At 45.7% G+C, this 21192-nt stretch overlaps 1 protein-coding gene across 6 annotated transcripts in view; it reads left to right on the top strand.

Moving 5' to 3' along the window:
- MTOR (mechanistic target of rapamycin kinase) overlaps window positions 1–21192 on the top strand; it is a 104170-nt gene that overhangs the window by 10383 nt on the left and 72595 nt on the right. For 3 of the 6 annotated variants that reach the window (XM_034753096.1, XM_034753093.1, XM_034753092.1), the window contains 19 exons: window positions 223–467; window positions 974–1189; window positions 1884–2089; window positions 2741–2863; window positions 3249–3338; window positions 3431–3523; window positions 4264–4398; window positions 4761–4890; window positions 8576–8826; window positions 9639–9680; window positions 10706–10792; window positions 11369–11536; window positions 11798–11910; window positions 12307–12469; window positions 12800–12892; window positions 13692–13838; window positions 15104–15246; window positions 17954–18116; window positions 18219–18364. In XM_034753096.1, the coding sequence (XP_034608987.1) occupies window positions 223–467; window positions 974–1189; window positions 1884–2089; window positions 2741–2863; window positions 3249–3338; window positions 3431–3523; window positions 4264–4398; window positions 4761–4890; window positions 8576–8826; window positions 9639–9680; window positions 10706–10792; window positions 11369–11536; window positions 11798–11910; window positions 12307–12469; window positions 12800–12892; window positions 13692–13838; window positions 15104–15246; window positions 17954–18116; window positions 18219–18364 (2754 nt within the window). The remainder of the gene's footprint in view (window positions 1–222; window positions 468–973; window positions 1190–1883; window positions 2090–2740; window positions 2864–3248; window positions 3339–3430; window positions 3524–4263; window positions 4399–4760; window positions 4891–8575; window positions 8827–9638; window positions 9681–10705; window positions 10793–11368; window positions 11537–11797; window positions 11911–12306; window positions 12470–12799; window positions 12893–13691; window positions 13839–15103; window positions 15247–17953; window positions 18117–18218; window positions 18365–21192) is intronic. The other 3 variants (XM_034753098.1, XM_034753097.1, XM_034753095.1) reach the window with 1 other exon arrangement.

Here is a 21192-nt window from a genome sequence, read left to right as displayed (position 1 = left end):
TGGTAGCGCCTAACACAGCAGTGTGGGCTAGAATCCAAGCAGTTTGTTAGCTCTGGAGTTTGCATGAAGGCAGCTGTGCTGTGATAGCAGGTGTTGCTGTGACATTATAAACACCCCAGGTAATGTTTTCGTGGGCAAAGTTACAGTCATGAATGAGAAGCCAAAACATGTAACTATTCTTGTTCCTATCCTAATGAGTGTCTGCCTGCTTGTCACCCTCAGCCCAGCTCTGACTGCTGTGCTCTATGACTTGAGTCGTCAGATCCCCCAGCTGAAGAAGGACATCCAGGACGGGCTGCTGAAAATGCTCTCTCTCGTTCTAATGCACAAACCTCTCCGGCACCCAGGCATGCCCAAGGGCCTTGCCCATCAGCTGGCCTCTCCCAGCCTCACCAACATCCCCGAGGCCAGCGATGTGGGCAGCATCACCCTTGCCCTGCGCACACTGGGCAGCTTCGAGTTCGAAGGTAAGGTGTGAAGCCAGCAGCAGGGCGGATGCGAGAGGCGTTGGGGCACTCACAGAAAGCATGCATGTCAGTATTGTCAGTGCAGGCTGTGTACGCTGTCATTAAGGTTGCACAACACTATCCATGGCCCGTGTGTGTTCCCACGGCTGAATTCACTGCAGTGTTTTGGGAGCCTTCTGGAAAGCGTCACCCGTTGTGGGTGCACAGTAACACAAATATTTATATACTGTAATTAGAATTACAATCCAGAAATGGGTATAAAAGCATCTAAGGAAGGGCTTGCCTTTTCCCTGGCTAGCACAGAAGAGAAGTGCTGACATAGCTTATGCTCAGGTTGACCCCATCTACACAGTTGCTTCTGTTACAGGAGGAGAAACTTGAAACCAAACAGTAACGGTGTCCCTCACATTCAGTCTGCAGCTCCGTGTTTGTCTCCCTGGAAAGTCCTGTTGCTGAGGTGTAAACCTGTGTGAGAACCAGTCTCTCTTTTCCCCACTCCCATCCAGGCCATTCTCTGACCCAGTTTGTCCGGCACTGTGCGGATCACTTCCTGAACAGTGAGCACAAGGAGATCCGGATGGAGGCGGCCCGCACCTGCTCTCGCCTTCTCACGCCCTCCATCCACTTGATCAGTGGTCATGCCCATGTGGTCAGCCAGACCGCAGTGCAGGTGGTGGCAGATGTTCTCAGCAAACTGCTCGTGGTTGGGATAACAGACCCAGGTAATGTGTTGGGTTTGCCACCATACAGCTGTCTGTGCCTGGACAGAGGGTTGTGGTAGTGTTCAGGCTTGTTTTCTGGTAACCCAGGCAATTGCTCTTTCTAAATAAAATGGATTACAGACCTCTGAATCTGTCCCCAGATTTGGGAATATTAGCAGAGAGCAAGTGCAGGGTGGTGTAACCCCAGGGATTCTCTGCTCTAGGTGGAGGCCTCAGAATGTCACTACCCGCCTCTTGCCTTGTATGAGCCTGTCCCACATCACAGTCTCAATTGTTAAGATTCAGGAGGGACCAGCTCCTTTTGTTGAACCTCGCTCTCTTTTCCCCCTTTGGCTGGGTTTGTTCTGTTAATGGCTGAGTGGTCACCTGGGGCTGAGCGGTCACCTGGGGCTGGTTTGCCCTTTCTCTGCGGTGCTTCCAGTCACACTAGCTTTAGGAGCAACAGACTGTCCTAGACGTGAAACCCGGGTGTCTTGTTTGGCAGCACAGAGCAATAGTGAGACACCACTGGGTAGATTCTTCAGGTCTCTCTCACTCACTGGGGTCCTGGTCCACTTGCTCCAAGGTTTTGGCAGGATTGTTCATTGACAGTAGCTCTCTGGACAGAAGGTGGTATGTAATTTAGTGTGTCTGTCAAGATTGTGTAAGAACAGCAGTTGAACATGAGCAAAGACAAGTGACCATGCTCTTGCAGACCCCGATATCCGTTACTGTGTGTTGGCCTCCTTGGACGAGAGGTTTGATGCCCATCTTGCCCAGGCAGAAAATCTGCAGGCTCTCTTTGTGGCCCTGAACGATCAGGTGTTTGAAATCCGAGAGCTGGCTATCTGCACCGTGGGCCGGCTGAGCAGCATGAACCCTGCCTTTGTCATGCCTTTCCTGCGCAAGATGTTAATACAGGTAACAGAGACAGGGTGCTAAGGCTGGGGATAGAGTCCTTATTAACTAAGGTGGGGATGGTGGCATTAAGGAAGTCAGACTGTCCAGCTCTAGAATAGCTGCAGTGCAGTGTAGGTCTCCCTTTCTGGAAGGCTGTTTGTAACCCAGCTTGATACTTCTTAGACAATGCTTTCCTAGTGAGAGTTGATGTCTTCGTTTTATTTATTTGCACCAGCGGCCCTCAGAATTCTATGAGGTTTGCAGTCACCAACTTCCATGTTAGGGTGGAGAGGACAGTAGTAACTTCAGGTCCCAGCATGTGCAATGTTTTTTGCCTTGAGTGGAGGGGCCTTCTGTTCGGACTGAGGTGGAGTATCACATGCCCGAGAGTATAATCCCATAGGCTTTCCCTCCCCATTAGGGATGGATCTGGTTGCGCTCCATTCCATTTTATAGAAATTAGCCATGGCCTCATTTGGGCACCCTTGGCTGATACCATGTGTACAGCTTCTGAGATTGCTTTCTCATTTGACATTCGAGTTGTGAGTTGCAGAGGAGGATGGGATCAGTCTCATTATTTTGCTCTCTTCTATTTTTTGCTGCCTTAGGTGGAGAACGCTGGCTCTCCAGCTTTCGCTCTGCTTTAATGCATCTGGTTTGCCCTTTGTGCAGATCCTGACGGAGCTGGAACACAGTGGTGTTGGCAGAATAAAGGAGCAGAGCGCCAGGATGTTGGGTCACTTGGTTTCCAATGCCCCACGACTCATTCGTCCATATATGGAGCCCATCCTTAAGGTAGGGCCTTCTTAGAATGCCTGCTGACTTTAGGTGGGGGAGATCTTCTAGCACATAGGTGTATCACACAATAACTGTGACCATGAGCTGCACCATTTTCATTGCTCTGTAATGACATAAAAAACAGACTGGAGTGTGGTCCCTACTGTAACTCTGAGTGTGTGCAACTGCTTGACCTGGATAGACGTTGGATGTGCAAAAACCCTAAAGATGTAATAGAAATATGTTGTAAATCTTTGAAACACGTTGGCACCCATGAGCATCTGTTAGGGGCTCTGTCTTACAGGCATTTCCAGTGCAGGAGTCGGGGAAGAGATTGCTCAGTGCAGGGCCGGGGGGAGAAGTTTCTCAGAGGATTCTAACTTTTTCCTATGTCATCAAACAGGCATTGATTGTGAAACTGAAAGATCCTGACCCAGATCCTAATCCAGGGGTGATTAATAATGTCTTGGCTACCATAGGGGAACTAGCACAGGTAAGGGTATTGCAGCTTTATGTGGAGGCATTATCATTGCTGCCTAAGCCTGTACAGTTCTAGATGAGAGCCCTTCCTTCCTCTGTCTACAGGTCAGTGGGCTGGAGATGAGGAAGTGGGTGGATGAGCTCTTCATCATAATCATGGACATGCTCCAGGACTCCTCCTTGCTGGCGAAAAGACAAGTGCGTATATGACAAGGGGGGAGGGATAGCTCAGTGGTTTGAGCATTGGCCTGTTAAACCCAGGGTTGTGAGTTCAATCCTTGAGGGGGCCATTTAGGAAACTGGGGTCAAAATCTGTCTGGGGATTGGTCCTGCTTTGAGCAGGGGGTTGGACTAGATGACCTCCTGAGGTCCCTTCCAACCCTACGATTCTACGATATCTGCTCTAAACCATGCTGTCCTCTGTGACCAGAAGCATACAGTAAAATGTCACTGTATGCTGTGAAAGCTACTAAAAAACATTAGCTCGGAATGTCAGTCTCTCATGGAACGCAGAGTCCGTTCTTGTCTGCGAAGATGGAAATTGTAGCGCCGCTCTGTCTTGTGATCAGGATGCTCTGCCAGGTGGCTAGAAAACCCAGCGTAGGTCAGTGGTTTTTGTGGAAGACACTGGGATCAGGCTCAGTGCTGCAGAGACCTTTCCAACACCAACCGAAGGAGATGGAGAAAAACGTCATATCTCAGAGTGGTGTGGTGTGTGTGTTGTATAAGCCTGAGGTTTGTAGGTTGCCATGTGTTAATTGACTTTTCACCTTCCCTTAACGAAGAGACCCTGTTTGTGGAGACTTCCAGTGTCATGGAAGGCAATCAGACATTGAGATGTTTTAAAAGAAGAAAAATGGCTCTGGTAGGACAGGACAAATAGTAATTTGCTGCTTGGCCTGATCATAACTAACCATTCGGGGCTATATTCATTCCAGGTGGCTCTGTGGACACTGGGACAACTGGTGGCCAGCACGGGTTATGTGGTGGAGCCGTACAGGAAATACCCAACCTTGCTGGATGTGCTGCTGAACTTCTTGAAGACCGAGCAGAACCAGGGCACTCGGAGAGAGGTAGGAACTCAAAGCTCACTTCCCAGCAGCAACTTCTTCTGCGTACTTGCATGAGAGGGCAAGGTCAGTCATGCTAACCTTCTGAACGAACGACTGATCTGTTGTTGAATTTGGCATAATGAGCAGGACTCTAAAGGGGCTGTGAATGGAAGCTAGTTAAGTTGCTCACTTCAGTGGATGGGAAGAGTCAGTATGCTCTATTTGGAATACGATGGGACTGTCTCCCCCACCACCTGATCTGCACCTTCCCTCCACCAGCCACCCAGAGCCCTGAGTTCAGGCTTCGTTTAATGTGTTGGCCTTAGCCTGAGTGATACGCCTTGACATGCCTTCTCTTTTTTGACTTTTTCCCCCCATGCTAGGCTATCCGTGTGCTGGGACTGTTGGGGGCTTTGGACCCTTACAAGCACAAAGTGAATATTGGCATGATTGACCAGTCGCGAGACGCTTCGGCTGTCAGCCTGTCGGAGTCTAAATCCAGCCAGGATTCTTGTAAGCAGAGGGAGACCGGGGAAAGAGTGTGCACCCTGCACTGTTTAGTTTTAAAAGGGCCATGGTCTTTACATTCCAGCACAGGAACTAAAGATGAAAATGATGTAATGCAGCATCTGGGTTGTTTCCTCAGTCAGTACTGAGAGGTGGGCTAGATGGATCCTAATCAAGAGTGTTTCCCAAAAACTCCATGGGCTTTACACACAATCAAGATTTTCACTCAAAAGTGAAATGACTTAAGCTACGGAAAGGCAGCATTATTTGTAGCTAGGGCGTAGGACAGGGTGTCAAGAGACCTGAGTTTTTCCCCAGCTCTGCCTCTGAGACTTCAGGTGCGTCACATCTCAATACCTGTTTCATCATTTGTTAAAAAAGAGCTAATGATTCTGACCTGCGTTTGTGACATGCGTAGAGATCTATGGATGGAAAGCACACTGTATTAGCACTAGAATGCACAAAACAGAAAATACTGTGAGGGTTCCATGCCAAGTTCCCTTTTGTAACTGTTGTTGATATTCGAGGGTTCCTGTTAACTAAAACTAGAGGTGAAAGTCATTTCATGTTCTCCACCTCTCACAGATCTCCCTGCCCAATTTTGAGGTTTTACAATTGCACCTTCCTGTTTTATAAAATGTCTTTCTCTTCCCTGTTGCTGTGTGAAAGGCTAATGGAAATGGGAGATTGCCTATATAGGGGAAATCTGAATACATATGATGTGGTCAAATGTACAATAAAATGACCAGTAGAGAAATATCTCCTCTAACTTTTTATCTGTAATGATCTTGGGTGCTACTTGCAGCAATAGTCCATACATTTCAGGCAAATGTGTGGGGAATTGTTTAAGCTGATGGTATCCTCTTAAAACTGTTACACTTAGTTGACAGGGTTTACTTAGGACTGTTTGTCTACAAGGTCACAGCACCACTCCCTGAGAACTGTTGGACTCCTTTGAAAGTTTTCCCTGCCCTAGCCCCTTCTCCCTCTTTCATGGGAATGCAGAATACAGTGGTTTTATTCTGAGAATGAAGATTAACCAGAAAGACTTTTTAAACAATTACCAACTTAAACCCAGTTTTTCTCTCTCAAAGTGCTCAAAGTTCTCAAAGGTTAGAAACCTGTTCCATTCCATGTTCTTGCACTAGAATGAGCTTTGTTTCAGGACATAGGCTTTACTGTCCATTGCACAGTTCTGTGCTTTAGGCCTTTATTTCTGTAGTGTCCTAGGGGTGCATGGTGTCTGACAGACAAATTACACAGTTCTGCAGAACTTGCAATCAAAGTAAAATGCCGAAACCATCTAACAAACGTTTCCCAAGTAGGTGTCCATGGAGTATGTCAAACTCATACAACTGAGGGTATCAGTAGTTTTGCCCCCTTAATTTTATCATTGAATTTTGGTGCTAATGTAAGTAGAAGTTCATGTGGTTGCTTCAGAACAAAGTTCTGCCCACATCCCTCACTCCCTGTCTGCAGTTACCCATGTTGTATACCCATTTCCTGAACAGAGAGCAATAATGCTGAATTGCTTGGCGATGGTGTCAGGACCTAGACAGGCAGCTGTTTGCCAGGTGTTTGCTTAAATGAAACCATCAAACTGGCGTCACAGGACTTTGGTTTTGGCAGGAATTTTTATTAGCACTTTCAACTGTTACAATAAAAAAATATAATACCAGATGGAGCGTGATAAACTGTCCCTGAATTCAAATAGATTTCTAAGCACTTTCAATATAGCATCCTGTAAGGCAGTAAAAAGCCCTTTGGGTTCAGCTGTGAAACTGATTGTGTATGTGTGCATGAATTTCACTGTATGCAAAATAAGAGAACTGAACAAAAATAAGTAGCCAGATTATGGTCATCTCCAGATGTGAAATTCACTATAACTGACTTTGTTTAATTGTAACTTACTGTAAACATGTATGATGGAAATAGTTATACTGACGTATCCACTCAGCCATTGGCAAGGTTTTCTTTTGTGAAATCCAAAGAATTCAGTGGAGCTGTGCTCCACCAGTGTAAATGAAGTCTAGATATGGAATTAAAAAATGCTATTTAAATTAGTTTCCAAACACTAATACAAACAGACAGGGACGAGAGTGCAAAAGTAATGTGGTTTCTTCATAGTAGAGCAATATATGGTGATACAGAAGTTTCAGTAAATTTTCAAAAGGCTCTTAGGGTTTGTCTACACTTGGAAATTTACTAGAGTACTTATTCCAAAGTAACTCTTTGTGGATACACTCATATTCTGGAATAGTTATCTTGGTAAATTTTCCAAGTGTAGACAAGTACCAAATGATTTAGGAGCCTAAATCCCTCTGAATGTCAATGTCACACTTGAAAATGGGACTGAGGCACTTGAGAAAATGTTACCCGATAGCTACAAATTAGCATACTGGTTACCACATTTAAAATACCTGATTAGATGGGAAAAGAAGGAAGGGGATGTTTCATCTTTGATTGCCTTCTTCCTCTCTCTTTTTAATCAAATATAGCTTATTCCCAGGAGAGGTTTGTATTGCAGAATGTTCTATAAATGGGATGTGAGAGACCATATCTGTCATGCTCCAGCTATCTAAAAGTGCTTTACAAAGTCAGTCGGTCACTGCAGTGCATCCAGCCATGGAGGCAAACGTCTCAGGCGACATGTGCTAGGCTCTGGCACTCTCACACCTTTGGACATGAGTAAGTGTGTCCCTAGGAGAGGAACGTTGGCCAGAATGGCAGGGTTATCCCCTCTTTTTTTTTTTACAAAAGCAGAGTGGGATCATGAATTTTCCTCTCAGATGGCCACCAGGGATGAGCAGCAGGTGTAACATGCAATCAAAGGGCAGATCGTGTTATTGTTGAGTCGTTCTTGTCTTAGCTCTTGCCGTTGAAGAACTGCAGCTGAGAAAGATGACCAGTAGCTAGAGTTAAAGCTGTACTGTTAGTGATCGCTTTTACTCCCCTCTCCTGCACAAAGAACATGGGAGGGGAGCAAGAAAACCCTGCACATTTCACCTGTTTCCCTCAGCCTCTTGTTACAGAAGACATTTTGCAGAGAGGGGACTGTTAATCTTGGAGCTGTGCCTCTACCCAACCCCATAAATCCTAGCGACATGGGAGAATCCTGAGGATCTCTTCTGCAGTGAGCCAAGACAGTGCTGCTATACCGTTCTGTCTTCCTCAGTAGCACTGCTGCAGTACCATTGCCTGGGTTCCCCATGACTGTTTAGCAACATTACCCTGTGCATCGATTTTCTTATAGAAGTGTCCAGGCTCTGTAGGGGCCAATGCTCTCCCCTCTTCCACCAATTCCTACCCTGAAAGCTTCTGAGCTCCTTCTATAAACAGATTCTCAGCAAAGAGGCACGTGCTGTGGGCAGGTTGGGGCACAATGCCTTATAGATGCCACTCCCTTACTCTTGGTGTGTGTGTGTGTGTGTGTGTGTGTGTGTGTGCGCGCAAAAATTGAGATATCCGTGCAGCCAAGTTTTTTTTTTTTTTTGTCCTCTAAATTTAGGCATACAACTTTCAGGGTCTTGGGGCTTTCATTTAAGTTCTCATGGACTGATCATCTCCTCTGAGCATGTTGTTAATGTAAATTCCTCTTCTCTCCCCCCCCATTAGCCAGCTGAATCTGAAGTGCAGTGTTGGTGTGTATTGTGTGTACACATGTAAGTGACACTTCCTTACCTTTTCCCAGCTGATTACAGTACCAGTGAGATGTTAGTGAACATGGGAAACCTCCCTCTGGATGAGTTCTACCCTGCTGTCTCCATGGTAGCGCTGATGAGAATCTTCCGCGACCAGTCCTTGTCCCACCATCACACTATGGTAGTCCAAGCCATCACCTTTATTTTCAAATCCCTCGGGCTGAAGTGTGTGCAGTTCCTGCCCCAGGTCATGCCAACGTTTCTCAATGTAATTCGGGTTTGCGATGGTGCCATCCGAGAGGTGAGTGTGCTAGGAATTTGCTCCCCTCCCACCCCTCCCCAAAACAAGAATCCATTGTAAAGTGAATGCGACTGGCTTTGGATGCTCCTGCACTGAGAGCTGCTGCCAAGCATGCTGCGAACGTGAGGTACCAGCTTTGCTTTCTCTCTCCTCTGGGCATTGATCAGAACATCAAGGGGTGCCAATTTTTCTGCTTCTCCATCGAAACAGCTGCTGCCAAGCATCCCCCCTAAATGACCAGTTCTCAGTTCTGCTTCCTTCTTAAGCCATCCTGTGCAGGTCCCACAGCTTTCAGTGGCCTCTGCAGTTTATGCCCTGTTGCAGCGTCTTTACATGTAGAGTCTTAAACCTCTAGCAAAGCGGTGTGCTTTCCTCCTGTGCAGGGAATTTGACCTGCTGCAGTCAGCAGGCATTCACAGCTGAGTGAACAATGATTCCACAGCACCTCACTTCTTTCTCGTTTAATTAGCAATTTTCACTTACATGTAAAATTGCATCAGAAGAATGGGCCTCAGCTGCATCTGGCCTAAGGTGGCTGGTTATAGCAGAACCTCTTCCTCAAGAGTGTATGTAATGGGGAACTCGCATGAGTTACTGGAATTGGGTTTTACATGTGGGATGGGAGCAACAGAATTGCCCCCATTCCTGCTATAGAACCACAGTCCCCACTGGCAATCCTCTAGCAGACTGAATTACTGCTCAGATTGGAATGAAAAACCCTGGCGCTCTGGGTTTGCTGGGCGCCTAGACATGACTGACCTAACTTGCTTGAAAGCTCTGCAGTTTTGCACACTCTCTTTACAAATTTTCAGGTAAAAGAAGATGGTGAAAGTGTACTGGGGAGAAGAGCTGAGGTGGGTACAAAGCACAAACCAGGCAGTTCCCTGCACTGTATGTAAACATCCTCTTGCAACTCCACAAGAACTCTGGGTTATTTTTCAGTAAACATGTATATGTTGCCCTCGCCAAAGAGGCTGCTTTTTATCCCTGGTCCACTTACCTGATTTTCATTAAACCCCATAATCTATTCTTCTGAGCTCCACTTGCGATTTGGAACACATTGGCCTGTATTTGCTATGAACACCAATTACAATCTACACCACAAGTTTTGCATGAAAACTGTGAAATTTAATAGAAAATGATACAAACGTTGGTTGGGGTTTTTTTTTGGTTGGTTTGGTTTTAAATAAGCATTTGTGGACCAGGAGTGCTCAGCCAAATTGTTATATTATTTCACACCAAACTCAAAAGTAAAATCACTACAGTGGATAGTTGCACATGATTTTGTTTTGCTTGACCAAAGTGAATCATGAACCGGACACAGCAAATGTACAGTAGAATGGTCTAGGTCACAATACTCCCAGGGTACAATTAGCCATCTTTCTAATGAACTCTTAACCTGGCAAGTACTGCAATCTGTCCCTGTAATATTCCACCAATATGCCTTGGTGGGGAGAGGGAGAGAATATAGAACAAAGTATCTTAAAATCTGGGTGAGTTTGGCCAGCAGTCAGGGGCAAGAGATCGGGGCTACATTTTCAGAAGCAGCCTCCAGGTCTGAATTTATAAAGCGATGTGGTATTTCAGACTCTGGGTTCAGACTTGCGAGTCTGTTGTTTAACCACCTAATCAATTTGCATGCGTAGAATCTCTTTGGTGCGTGCATATCCAAAGTTTTAAATACTCACAGCAGTGGATAAAAATACTAACTCTGGGTTGAGGCTGAGAGAGAGAATTTGGCCCCAGACGTCCAGCATTTATAGCTGTGCATGTTTAGTTTTTAAAGGCGCTTGCGATTAGCCTTTGAAATCAGATTTGCCCTGAGTTGCACGGGCATTTGGATAGCAGCATTGAGCACTTACCTGTTTCTTCCTTTCAGTTCCTGTTCCAGCAGCTAGGAATGTTGGTGTCTTTTGTGAGGAGCCATATTCGACCCTATATGGATGAAATTGTCACCCTTATGAGAGTGAGTACAACCCTTAGCCAGAACCCCGGGATCCTGGAAGGTGGTTAATTATGCTTTCCTTTATTGAGCAGGTGGGGTCATTCTTGAGGGACTATCACAGTCACAATGTACCCGTCCATCCAGAAAGAGAGATCGGGGGAGATTAACGAACCTCTGCAGCTGCGGAAGGCAGGGCAATTATTAATGATGGGAGAAAAATATTGATTAATAAAATATCACTTAATAATAGTTTCTTCTTCTAATCCAGTCTCAGAGCTGTTACTCCAGCTGAGGGTACCTGCCATCCCCTCTTTGTTAGGATTGAACCTGGGCTTTTCTAACTACTGCTGAACAGCGTGGGATGGAAGCTGGAGCATTGTGATTGTAACCAGTGATTCGTCTGGTGCCCTAAAGCTGGTGTAATAAGCAGTGTCAAATAGGTGGCTTGGGTGTTTTTGTTTTTTTCTTAAGTTGCTTAAATCAGGGGATTGCCTAATGGAGGAGAAGGTTCTCCCTAGTGTTAGCCCTACGCTGTCTCCTGGTCTCATCCTGCATGCAGCTCAGCGATAGAGAACCCTTTTTGTCTTTCTCCTCCAGGACTTCTGGGTCATGAACAATTCTATACAGAGCACAATTATCCTCCTTATTGAGCAAATTGTGGTGGCTCTTGGGGGCGAGTTCAAGCTCTATCTGCCTCAGCTCATTCCTCACATGTTACGGGTCTTCATGCACGACAGTAGCCCAGGACGCAACGTCTCTGTCAAGGTGAGCGATTCAGCCGGTGAGGTGACATGTTGGGTACTGTCTGTCCAGGAGCATAGTCCCATGGGCCCCCATCTGGCTACGCTGAAGCAAGAGGGGTGGTATAGCCCCACTGCCATAAAAGCATGGGATAAAGTGGTTCAGTCAGTGCTCAGGTGAATGCACTGTGCCAAGCAGCTTCCAAATGGAGATAGGGTTACTTTAAACCATTGCTGTTTCATGACTTTATTAAGCTGGGTGGCATTGGATCATCTTTCTCTCCAGCTGTTGAATGCGATCCAGCTGTTTGGCGCGAACTTGGATGACTACCTGCATTTGTTACTACCTCCCATTGTAAAGCTGTTTGATGCCCCAGACGTCCCCCTGGTGGCTCGCAAGTAAGTATCTGCCAACTCTGTACTCTCTTCTCCACTCTGCCTCCATTCATCTGTGTTCCTCAGTGGCTGCTGTGGTCCTAAATGGCATAGATTGCTGATTAGTCCCTCTAGGTTTTTTGATAATCAGATGCACGCTTTACTTGAAGGCCTCAGCCCTAGTGCTCTGTGTTTCTCAGATGCACTAATAAATCCGAGCTTTCCCCTGCCATTGGCTTAGTCATTGCCATATTCAAGCAGTCTTGCAAGTGTCGTCACCAAAAGCCCACTAAATTGCCATGTCTATTTCTGTTGCTAATGGCTGAGACATGTGTGCATAAATCGCTAGTATCTTTATAATCAGCATTCTCCTCCTATCCTGTCCCATCAATGAATGAGTCCTTTCTGCTCTGGTTTCAGAGCTGCTCTGGAGACTGTGGACCGCCTGACAGAATCCCTGGATTTCACTGATTATGCTTCACGGATTATTCACCCCATCGTGCGGACACTAGATCTAAGCCCTGAACTACGGCCAACTGCCATGGATACATTGTCCTCTCTGGTCTTCCAGCTAGGGAAGAAGGTAATTTCCTCCTTATGTGTGACAGAGGGGAGGGAATTTCCTTCATGGCTTTAAAATGGGAGGATTTAACATGTAGTCAGCCTGGATTTTAGAGAGACAATGCCCAGTTTTGCAGTCTTTCCAGTCTACAATTGTGTATTGGAGTGGGTTTGCCCGTACTGTGTCTCCCCTGCCCTTCCCCCCCAATGGTTTTTGGTAGCATGCGTTTTTCAAATCAAGCTCTTTCAGATTCTGCTTCTAGCTGGTCAATGAATTGAAGATGGAATCAGTGGGTATATTGCAGTCTTGGTGAGACTGACTAACTGGCTTTTGATTCCTTCTCCCATACAGTATCAGATTTTTATCCCGATGGTGAACAAGGTCCTGGTGCGTCATCGAATAAACCACCAGCGGTATGATGTTCTCATCTGCAGGATTGTGAAGGTGAGTTGGCTTGTATGATTGCAGCCAAGTGTGTAGAATCGGATGCAGGTAGGTTCTGTACTGAAGCTACCGCAGCAGAAGACTCATGTAGGCTTTTCGCTATTGCATGCAGAGTAACTGTTTCCATGTTCTGAGTAGTAGAAATAATATAGTTGGGTATTTTGAGACTGAAACTGGAAAACTTACCTGCCTTGTAAAACTTGGGCTCCCCATAGAAAAGTCTCTGAAATGGAGGGATCTACAATAGTAGTTTGTGTTTTTCCTTCTCTCTCATGTATCTTCTTCACCATTTCCACCCTAGGACCAAGGAAGGATTCTCCTGCTTAAGCCCAGTTTACTACAGTAGGTCTCATAGTTCATAAGTCAGGAACTGCTCCATATTTCCCAACATAATTCCATTATGTCATGTCCTCTCCTGGTCACTAGCACAATGTCTTTCTACAGCTCTCACTGAGACAACTGGACACTGATTTGTGGCGTATTATTCCACAGTGGTATGACTGAGTTTGGCTTCTCCATCTTCCAGTGTTGGGAGCCAAGATTTCTTGGCAGCTAGTGCTGATGGGAATGGGATGACCTGAGCTCACAGATGCCAAAGATGTAATATGTTGTTCTGAAAGATCATCCCCCTATCCCAAATTGAGCTTAACAGTTGGGAACTTCTTGAGTTTCCTTTCACCCAGACAGGTAGCCTTGAGCAGAAAGTGGGAGGGGAAAGGTGGGGAGGGAAGGGCTGTGCACATTAAAGGAAGTCTTAATAGTGGCACACCTTGCCTTCACTCTAAGCCATTGATTGCAGGGCTACACCCTTGCTGACGAAGAGGAGGATCCCCTGATTTATCAGCACCGAATGCTGAGAAGCAACCAGGGAGAGACGCTGACCAGTGGCCCTGTGGAAACAGGACCTATGAAGAAATTACACGTCAGCACCATCAACTTGCAGAAGGTGAGTTATGGATTTCCCGCAGTAGCTTGCTGCAGAAGGTGGGGGACTATTGGTGCCTTGATCAAACAGTTATGTCTGGAGCATCTGAACATTTTTCAGGGCTCTCTTCCATTGCCAGCTGTCAGCCCCAGGAGTAGACTTGTTTGGTGTCAGGGGGCTTCCTTTAGAATTCTAAGCCACTTTGAGGTTCTCTCTTGGTTTTAGAGAATGTCTTGCGAGCGGTTCAGATGCTGGATTGAAAGCGGCCTTGTAGTAACACTGAAGGGCTCTTTCCCCATGTCTGATGTGTTTGCAAGATTCCTTGATTCTGAGGAGTGAGCCTTGGAATGGTCTATCACTTACTTCTAGATTTAACTACTTCAGCTCCATTGTAATGTTTTTTTCTACCCTCACTGTCCCCCAGAATAGCCCATTATTAAAGGCAGTTGTGTAAAGTGCCCTCTGTTCCATGTTAAAGAAATGTTCAAATGAACTCTCTGTGGTGCTTTACAGTTCTGTGCGTGGATGCATCTCTAGGTGTTGGTAGGTGTGAGACTATTTAGACCACAGACAAATAGTGACTGGCTCAGGGGGAAATAGCAGGAAAGTATTGACCCAGAATGACCATAATGACTTTGATAAGTAGCCCTTTGCTTTAAGTGGTAAGTGCAATGAAGGAACTGGGTTCTACTTAGGACAAGTTCATGGCTACCGTTCCACTAATTGCAGTGCTTATCCTCGGCACCTCTTCCCAACAGAAGGCATTGGAGCACTTTGGCTGGCCTCTGGATGCTCTCCATCTGCTCTTAGGAGGGCAATAGCACAGTTGTGATTGGTCACGTGAGCACTGTTTGACCATAGGCTAGATTCAAAGGGGTGTATGTGTGGCACTCCCTCTCCTCAGCAGGATGAGGGGCTGAGTTGACCCTGCAGTTCTAATTCTAGACGCACGCTATTAGGTATTTCAAAGCTGATGCTTAACATTGACATGTGACATTGGGTGTGTTTTGCAAAGGAGGGAGAAGGGCTGCAGGTCTTGCTTGTTAAACATTTATCGTGCGTGATGGGAACATGCTTTGGGTGGGTTGCTTAGAAATGAGGCTGGATTGTTGCAAATGGCCCTGTGGAAGGAGAACCCCACCAGGGAATGGAAGAACAGATCGTATCAGATGAGCTGTAGAGCTATGAAATAGAAACCTCTCTTGCTTAAAGCCTCTTATCCTCTACTTTGGGCTCACCTACTGGCACTGCACTCAGCAGCTGAGCTGTCTTGCTTTCTGTTTCAGGCCTGGGGAGCAGCAAGAAGAGTTTCCAAAGATGACTGGCTGGAATGGCTGCGGCGGTTGAGCTTGGAGTTACTGAAAGATTCCTCGTCACCATCCCTGCGCTCTTGCTGGGCATTGGCTCAGGCCTATAACCCTATGGCCAGGTACAGTCATTCTGTATTTCCTGCCTCTCCTTAATGTGCTTGCAGCACCAGGCACATGCCAAAAAAAAAGGGGTAAGGAAATGGAAACTCACATAAAAGCTGCTGAGTTTTACATAGAGTTGCCTATTGCTTGGGCAGGGAATAAAATGGTTGGCATTCCTGATTGGCAGCTCCTCGAGGTGCGAGGTTGAGTGGGAGGAGAAATTTCAATGTAATTCTGTCTACTGTTTTTTCCAGAATAATAGAAGGCAAATAAAAGTGAAGCTGAAAAAACAGGAAAGTAAAAAATAGTTTGTAGAGCCCTGCATCTCAGATAAGATTCTTCTGGGTGGAATAAATTGCTCTGATTTAAGATCATTGTAACCAGTAGGTCTAGGGCGACTTGGTTTTCGTGAGCAGCCGCCTGTTCATCTCTTCCCTGTGGCTCATAATTGTCCCTTCAGTGGGCGGGAACCTGACTTTACTGTTGTCTCGAGAGCAACTCGTTTCTAGTTTATCTTTTTTGATAGAAGTGAATTGTAGCACGCATACAATGGAAAGGCTGATAGATTGGCAAAAGTTTGGGGCTTGCTGTGTGGGCAGATATTGTGCAAGTGTCCTTTACAGCTCTGCAAATGCATCTCAGTTCTCTCCTTTAGTATTTCCCTGCTATTCTAGCCCCACTCCCAGAGTGCTCCCATCTTCCCCCCGCCGCATGTGCACTTAATCCTCCCTGCAGCAACCCCTGCTATACCCCGGTTCTGTTCTGTAGTGAGCACAGACTATGTGATAACTTTGTGATGTCAACACATGCCCAGTAAAAATACTAAGGGACATTCTCCCTGCCCCACTAGTTCAGGCTGGAACCCAGATACAGTATTCAGAGCAGAAAGGATAGACACGCTCCCTGCAGTTCCAGTCCACCATCATCATATTGTTTTAAACAATTTTATTTTTTTAAATTTAATCTTGTTGGGCATTTTGTGTTGAAGAAATAAACACAGGAATTTCTCATTCCTGTGCATACCAGAATGAATTGCAGGGCTCTGCACAGAAGGAACATAAAGTGTTTCAAAACCAGTGCTTAAGCCACCAAGATCTCTTGTGGTTCTGTGGTCTAAGCATAGTGTTTGGAATAACAAGACTCCTTACAACCACATGTTTTAATCCTGGCTGCGGTCATTCAGCCCTTAGTTTATCTACCTGAGTAGGACAAAGTTCTCTGCAACTTGTGTGTGAGCCTCTTGAGTTAGATCTTCAAAGCAGAGATTCTGTGTATCAAACATCCTGTCATGCTTTTCCATCCCCTTGGCCAAAAAACTCCCTCCCCCGCCCTGTTGTGCAGTAGGCTGCATAGAGCTGGCTACCAGGCTACTGTCCTCCACCCCCAGTGATGACTGCAATGACTTTTCTACATGTGGTTCGTAAAGCAGGTCGGAAACCTTGGTGCTGAAAGGCCCTGTGTAAATGTAAGGTAATATTTAATAGAGACGATACCAGGAATTTCAAGAGAGCCTTATTTATATTCATTTTATATCCTATTTTCTCTGCATTAAAAATGAATAAAGCAGCTAATTGAGAGAAGGGTACTAAGACAGCAAAAGCAAGAACCTCCCCAGTGATGCATTTTAGTCTTTTTGTTGAGGTTTAATATGTTCTTGTAGTGTGTCCCCACATAACCTCGCACTTAGAATCAACTACAGAAGAGAAGGCTGAGGTTGCATTTGTCAGGGCTTTAATCATCTGCTCTCTTGTGAGTCTGGATTCTGATTTCTAGTACCTCAGCAAGATTCGTCTAGCTGTTAAGCTTCATAATGATCCAAGAAATACTTTGATTCTCTACAGAATCCCTGAAATAGTTTCAGCAGCAGGCAGAATGCTGAGGCAGCAAGTGATAAGCCTCATATTGGAGCGCCAATTTTATGTAGAACTCTATCCGAGGATGGTGGAAAGGGTTTGTAAAACCTCTTGTTGGGCCACGGCCCGGGGGTCAATCCACAAAGGACTCCACCCTCACTTTCACTCCCCATCTAAAGACAAAAGTAAAATTACTTAAAATATTCTGGTCCACTAATAATAGTCTCCAAATATATCCCCAGAGCACATGTGAGCATCCTACCTCCCTCTTGTGAAGGGAGACTGAGGCAGAGGTGACTTGTCCAAGGCCATGGAGAGAAACTGTCAGAGCTGGGTTTAGAACTCAGGAACTCCTGGCTCCCAGTCCTGTGTTCTAAGTACTAGTCAGACTGAAATCCTGTCACCAAGTGACCTTCTATTTGTACAGTATCTCTCACCCAGATGGTTCTTAAAGTGCATTACAGAAAGATCACTCAACCTATATGCAGTTCGGAAATCACTGAGGGTACTACTGAAATGTCATTACATCTGGGGTGGAACAGAGTAGATGTTTAGGGCATGGCAATACTACACAACGGCTTAGGAACGGCAGTGAAGAATTCCATATCTGTCAAACTTCAAAGGGAATCGAAAGTGGCATAGTGCAGTTATCTGTGTTTAGAATTTGGGAGGGTTAAAATCTCTTATTTAAAAAAAGCCAGGACATCTTCAGTGACCACAACCTCAGTTTTGTCGTCATGCTGGCTTCCGCATAACTCAGCAGTGACCCTGAGCTGAACACAGGAGCTCAGCCCACAGCAGGAGAACAGAAGTTGGTTTTACAGTGAATGGTTAATCCCTTCCTCTAATCCTGTTTTGCCTCCATCCTCAGAGATCTCTTCAATGCTGCCTTCGTTTCCTGCTGGTCCGAGCTGAATGAAGACCAACAGGATGAACTGATCCGAAGCATTGAGTTGGCCCTCACTTCTCAGGATATTGCTGAGGTGACTCAGACCCTGCTGAACTTGGCAGAATTCATGGAGCACAGTGACAAGGTAAGAGAGCCCCTCGTTGCGGGACGGGGTGATTGTCCTTACACGCTGTCCTTCCTTCCTGCACCCCCACTCGATTTCTGATTCTGACCTGTTCCTCTCCAGGGTCCGTTGCCATTAAGAGATGATAATGGCATTGTCCTGTTGGGGGAAAGAGCTGCCAAATGCCGTGCCTATGCTAAGGCCCTGCACTACAAAGAGCTGGAGTTTCAGAAGGGCCCCACCCCAGCTATTCTGGAGTCTCTCATCAGGTAGCGTGACTCTCATCAGTTCTGGTTGTGCCTGACTTCCCCTGCCCGCTGTTGTCATTTACAGTAGACCCACTCCATTCTCAGGCAGCAAAAAGAGATTTAGAGTCTTGGCCATGGGGTCCAATGTGTAGATTAGCAGATTGTTTGCTTTCAAGGGGGCATCTGTAGCTTGTAGACTGTGCACACTCACACCTGTCGAGTTCGTTTCTCTTTCTGTGCTGTAAAAATTCTGGTGTGAGCCGGCGTCTGGGAGTTGGTTATTTCCCTCTCTCAATGAGCTGGAACCCGCTGAAGTTTTGCAGGACCCAGTTACAGAAGCAGATCAGACAGAGTCCTCTGATGTTCCCTGGTTAGGTGCGAGTCCCCAGGGACTGGCTGAAACGTAGATGAAAGATGTTTCTGCACCTTAAAGGAAACACAGTCCGTGAACCTGAAGCTCAGCAGCTGGACAGAAAGCTTTTGGGAAATGAACTTGGCCTTTTTTTGTATCTATTGTTGCAGCTAAGTATTTCGAATTGGGCTAAACTGGTGTTTATCAGTGAGATGGCTGGAATGACTGGGTTTAAGGAAAAACCAGGAATTACGGTGTGTGTCCCACTCCACCTCCCCCACAACAAGGGATTGTGACAGCGTACCCCATAAGGCTTTATGGGGGGGTGTTTATAAATGTATGTATGATATAACTGAAATCACAGGGATTTTCAATCCGTCTGATTCTGAAGAGTTTTGATCATGAAATCAAGCACTGTTGGGCAAGTCTGCAGCCAGTCAAAGTGAAATACGCCACAGAAAAGTCTGAATTCCCACTAGTTTGTCCAGCCATCACAATGGATGGTACCTTTTGTGCTCTTAATATTGTTACTTTAAATGCCAACATGAACCATTTCTTTTGTGATTGTCCTACTGGAATAACCAAGCACTGCATTTTGCAGTGTGGCAGGAGTAGTGGTGCTGCACCTTCTGTTTTCCAGGATCATGCCCTGCAAGCCTAGCTTGTGGAGTCCATGTGTGACATCCCGTTGTTTTGTGATGATGTAATGGCCACGCTGTGGGAACATGATATGGCAGCGTCATCACGGTGGAAGCATCAAAATGCCATGATGCAAAAGTTTCTCTCTAGACTAGATGGACCTGCTTCACCCAAACCTCCCATTCACTTGAAAGAAAGGCTCTGTCTAAGTAATGTAGCTATATTTGCAAACAGTTAATAGAATAGTCTTTATATTGGGCCATGATACCTTTGCTCGTGTTTTTGAAAAGACTGATTAGGAGGAAAGTAAATGGCCATTTATGAACTGCATGGACTCCAGTAGTGTGTTTGGGATTAGCAAGTTTTCTGTATAACTTGGCCTGGTTGTAGCAGCAAAAGACATTTCAGTATAACAAGCTAATAAATATATTTGTAATTGACCCTCCTTGCATCTTAAAATATCATCTGCTGTTGAAATGCCTGAGGTCAAGTACAATATAAATTCCACAGATTTTGCCAAAGCTCTCTACAGACTTGCTGTTTTTGCTCATATCTCATCCAAAGCTGCTGCTGTAACAGAACATACCCTGGTGAATTTTTCTTCTGCACTCCTAAGCTTGAATAATTAGAGGTACTGTTTAAACTGGTGGTTGGTGAGGAATTTTCCAGAGCACATGTTCGTTAGTGGGGGGAAAAATCTGCCGCTGCTGCATTACTTTAAAAAGCCATTGTTTATGAAATTTGTTCTGCTGTTCTAGAGGCAGCCAATGAAAAGGGCATTTAGCAGTCACCTTTACTTTGCTGTATTACTTGACCTTCCTGTGGTGTTTTGTATCCTACATTTAGGAAATGCTGCGATAAAGCTAACTGAATGCTAGGCCAACACAGACGGCCTATTAAAGAGATGCATACTCTCCTGGTGAGCAGAGGACTGGGAATCAGGAACTTTTGTTTATAGCTGACTTGGGCTGGATTTGAACTGGTGAATTAGATTATCTTTATATTTGAGCAAAAATATTACAGAGGCTTTTGACTCTTTGGCTGCAAAGGGCAGTTTCAGGCTGCAACCCCAGGGTGTGCTTAGCTGTGCAGGGCTGCATTTCTATTCACTGCCTGCACTTGGCTCAGCTTTTCAAAATTCTGCTTGTCCAGCACAAATAACTTCTGTTGTTTGGATGGGCAAATAAAATATCACATCACGAGGGTGGCAGAAAAGATTTGTGTCTAGGCTAGTAACATTTTATGAGCACTCTGGTTAAACTATGTTAGCTTGGCAGGGCCAGGCTACCTTTGAAGTGTTGTCTTGAGAATGCACAACTCTAGAAAGCACCTCCCTGACTTTTCTCATTTCAGATCAGCCCAGGCAGCAATAACTTCTAGGTAATATTGTCAAATGCTTTTGTTCCCCAAGGTCCTATTAGTATCTCACGATTGGCGTATTTTTCAGTAGACTTTAGCCATTATGCCTAGGATCAGTTGTCTACTTTATAACTCCCTGGCTTGCTTTATGTGCTGGAATTAGGGTGGGGTGCAGCCTTTTGGCCCTCTCCGTTCTGGTTCCAGCTTTGTACTGGCGGCAGTTCAGTCATTGCCAGCTGGCGACAAACTGTCAGGTTGAAAACGGTCAGAAACTAAACGTCTACAATGCTAGTGACAAACCCAGAGAGGCTGCAGCTTTTATTGCTGTAGCAGGAAGGCCCTGCAATGGGCAATGTGCAGCCCAGACTGTCTGGGATTTCCATTCTCATAGCACAGACACGTCTCTCTCCATTAGGACTCTAAAGGCTGACTCCGGAGGACCGGGTACAGAGAGGCCAGATGAAGGGTTGTTCACTCTCAGGTCACACCCTCCAGAGCT

Source organism: Trachemys scripta, chromosome 19, assembly GCF_013100865.1.
Source record: "Trachemys scripta elegans isolate TJP31775 chromosome 19, CAS_Tse_1.0, whole genome shotgun sequence".
In the NCBI taxonomy this organism is placed as follows: domain Eukaryota; kingdom Metazoa; phylum Chordata; order Testudines; family Emydidae; genus Trachemys; species Trachemys scripta.
Note: the sequence above shows the minus strand (reverse complement) of the source record. Positions and strands in the feature narration are given on the sequence as shown.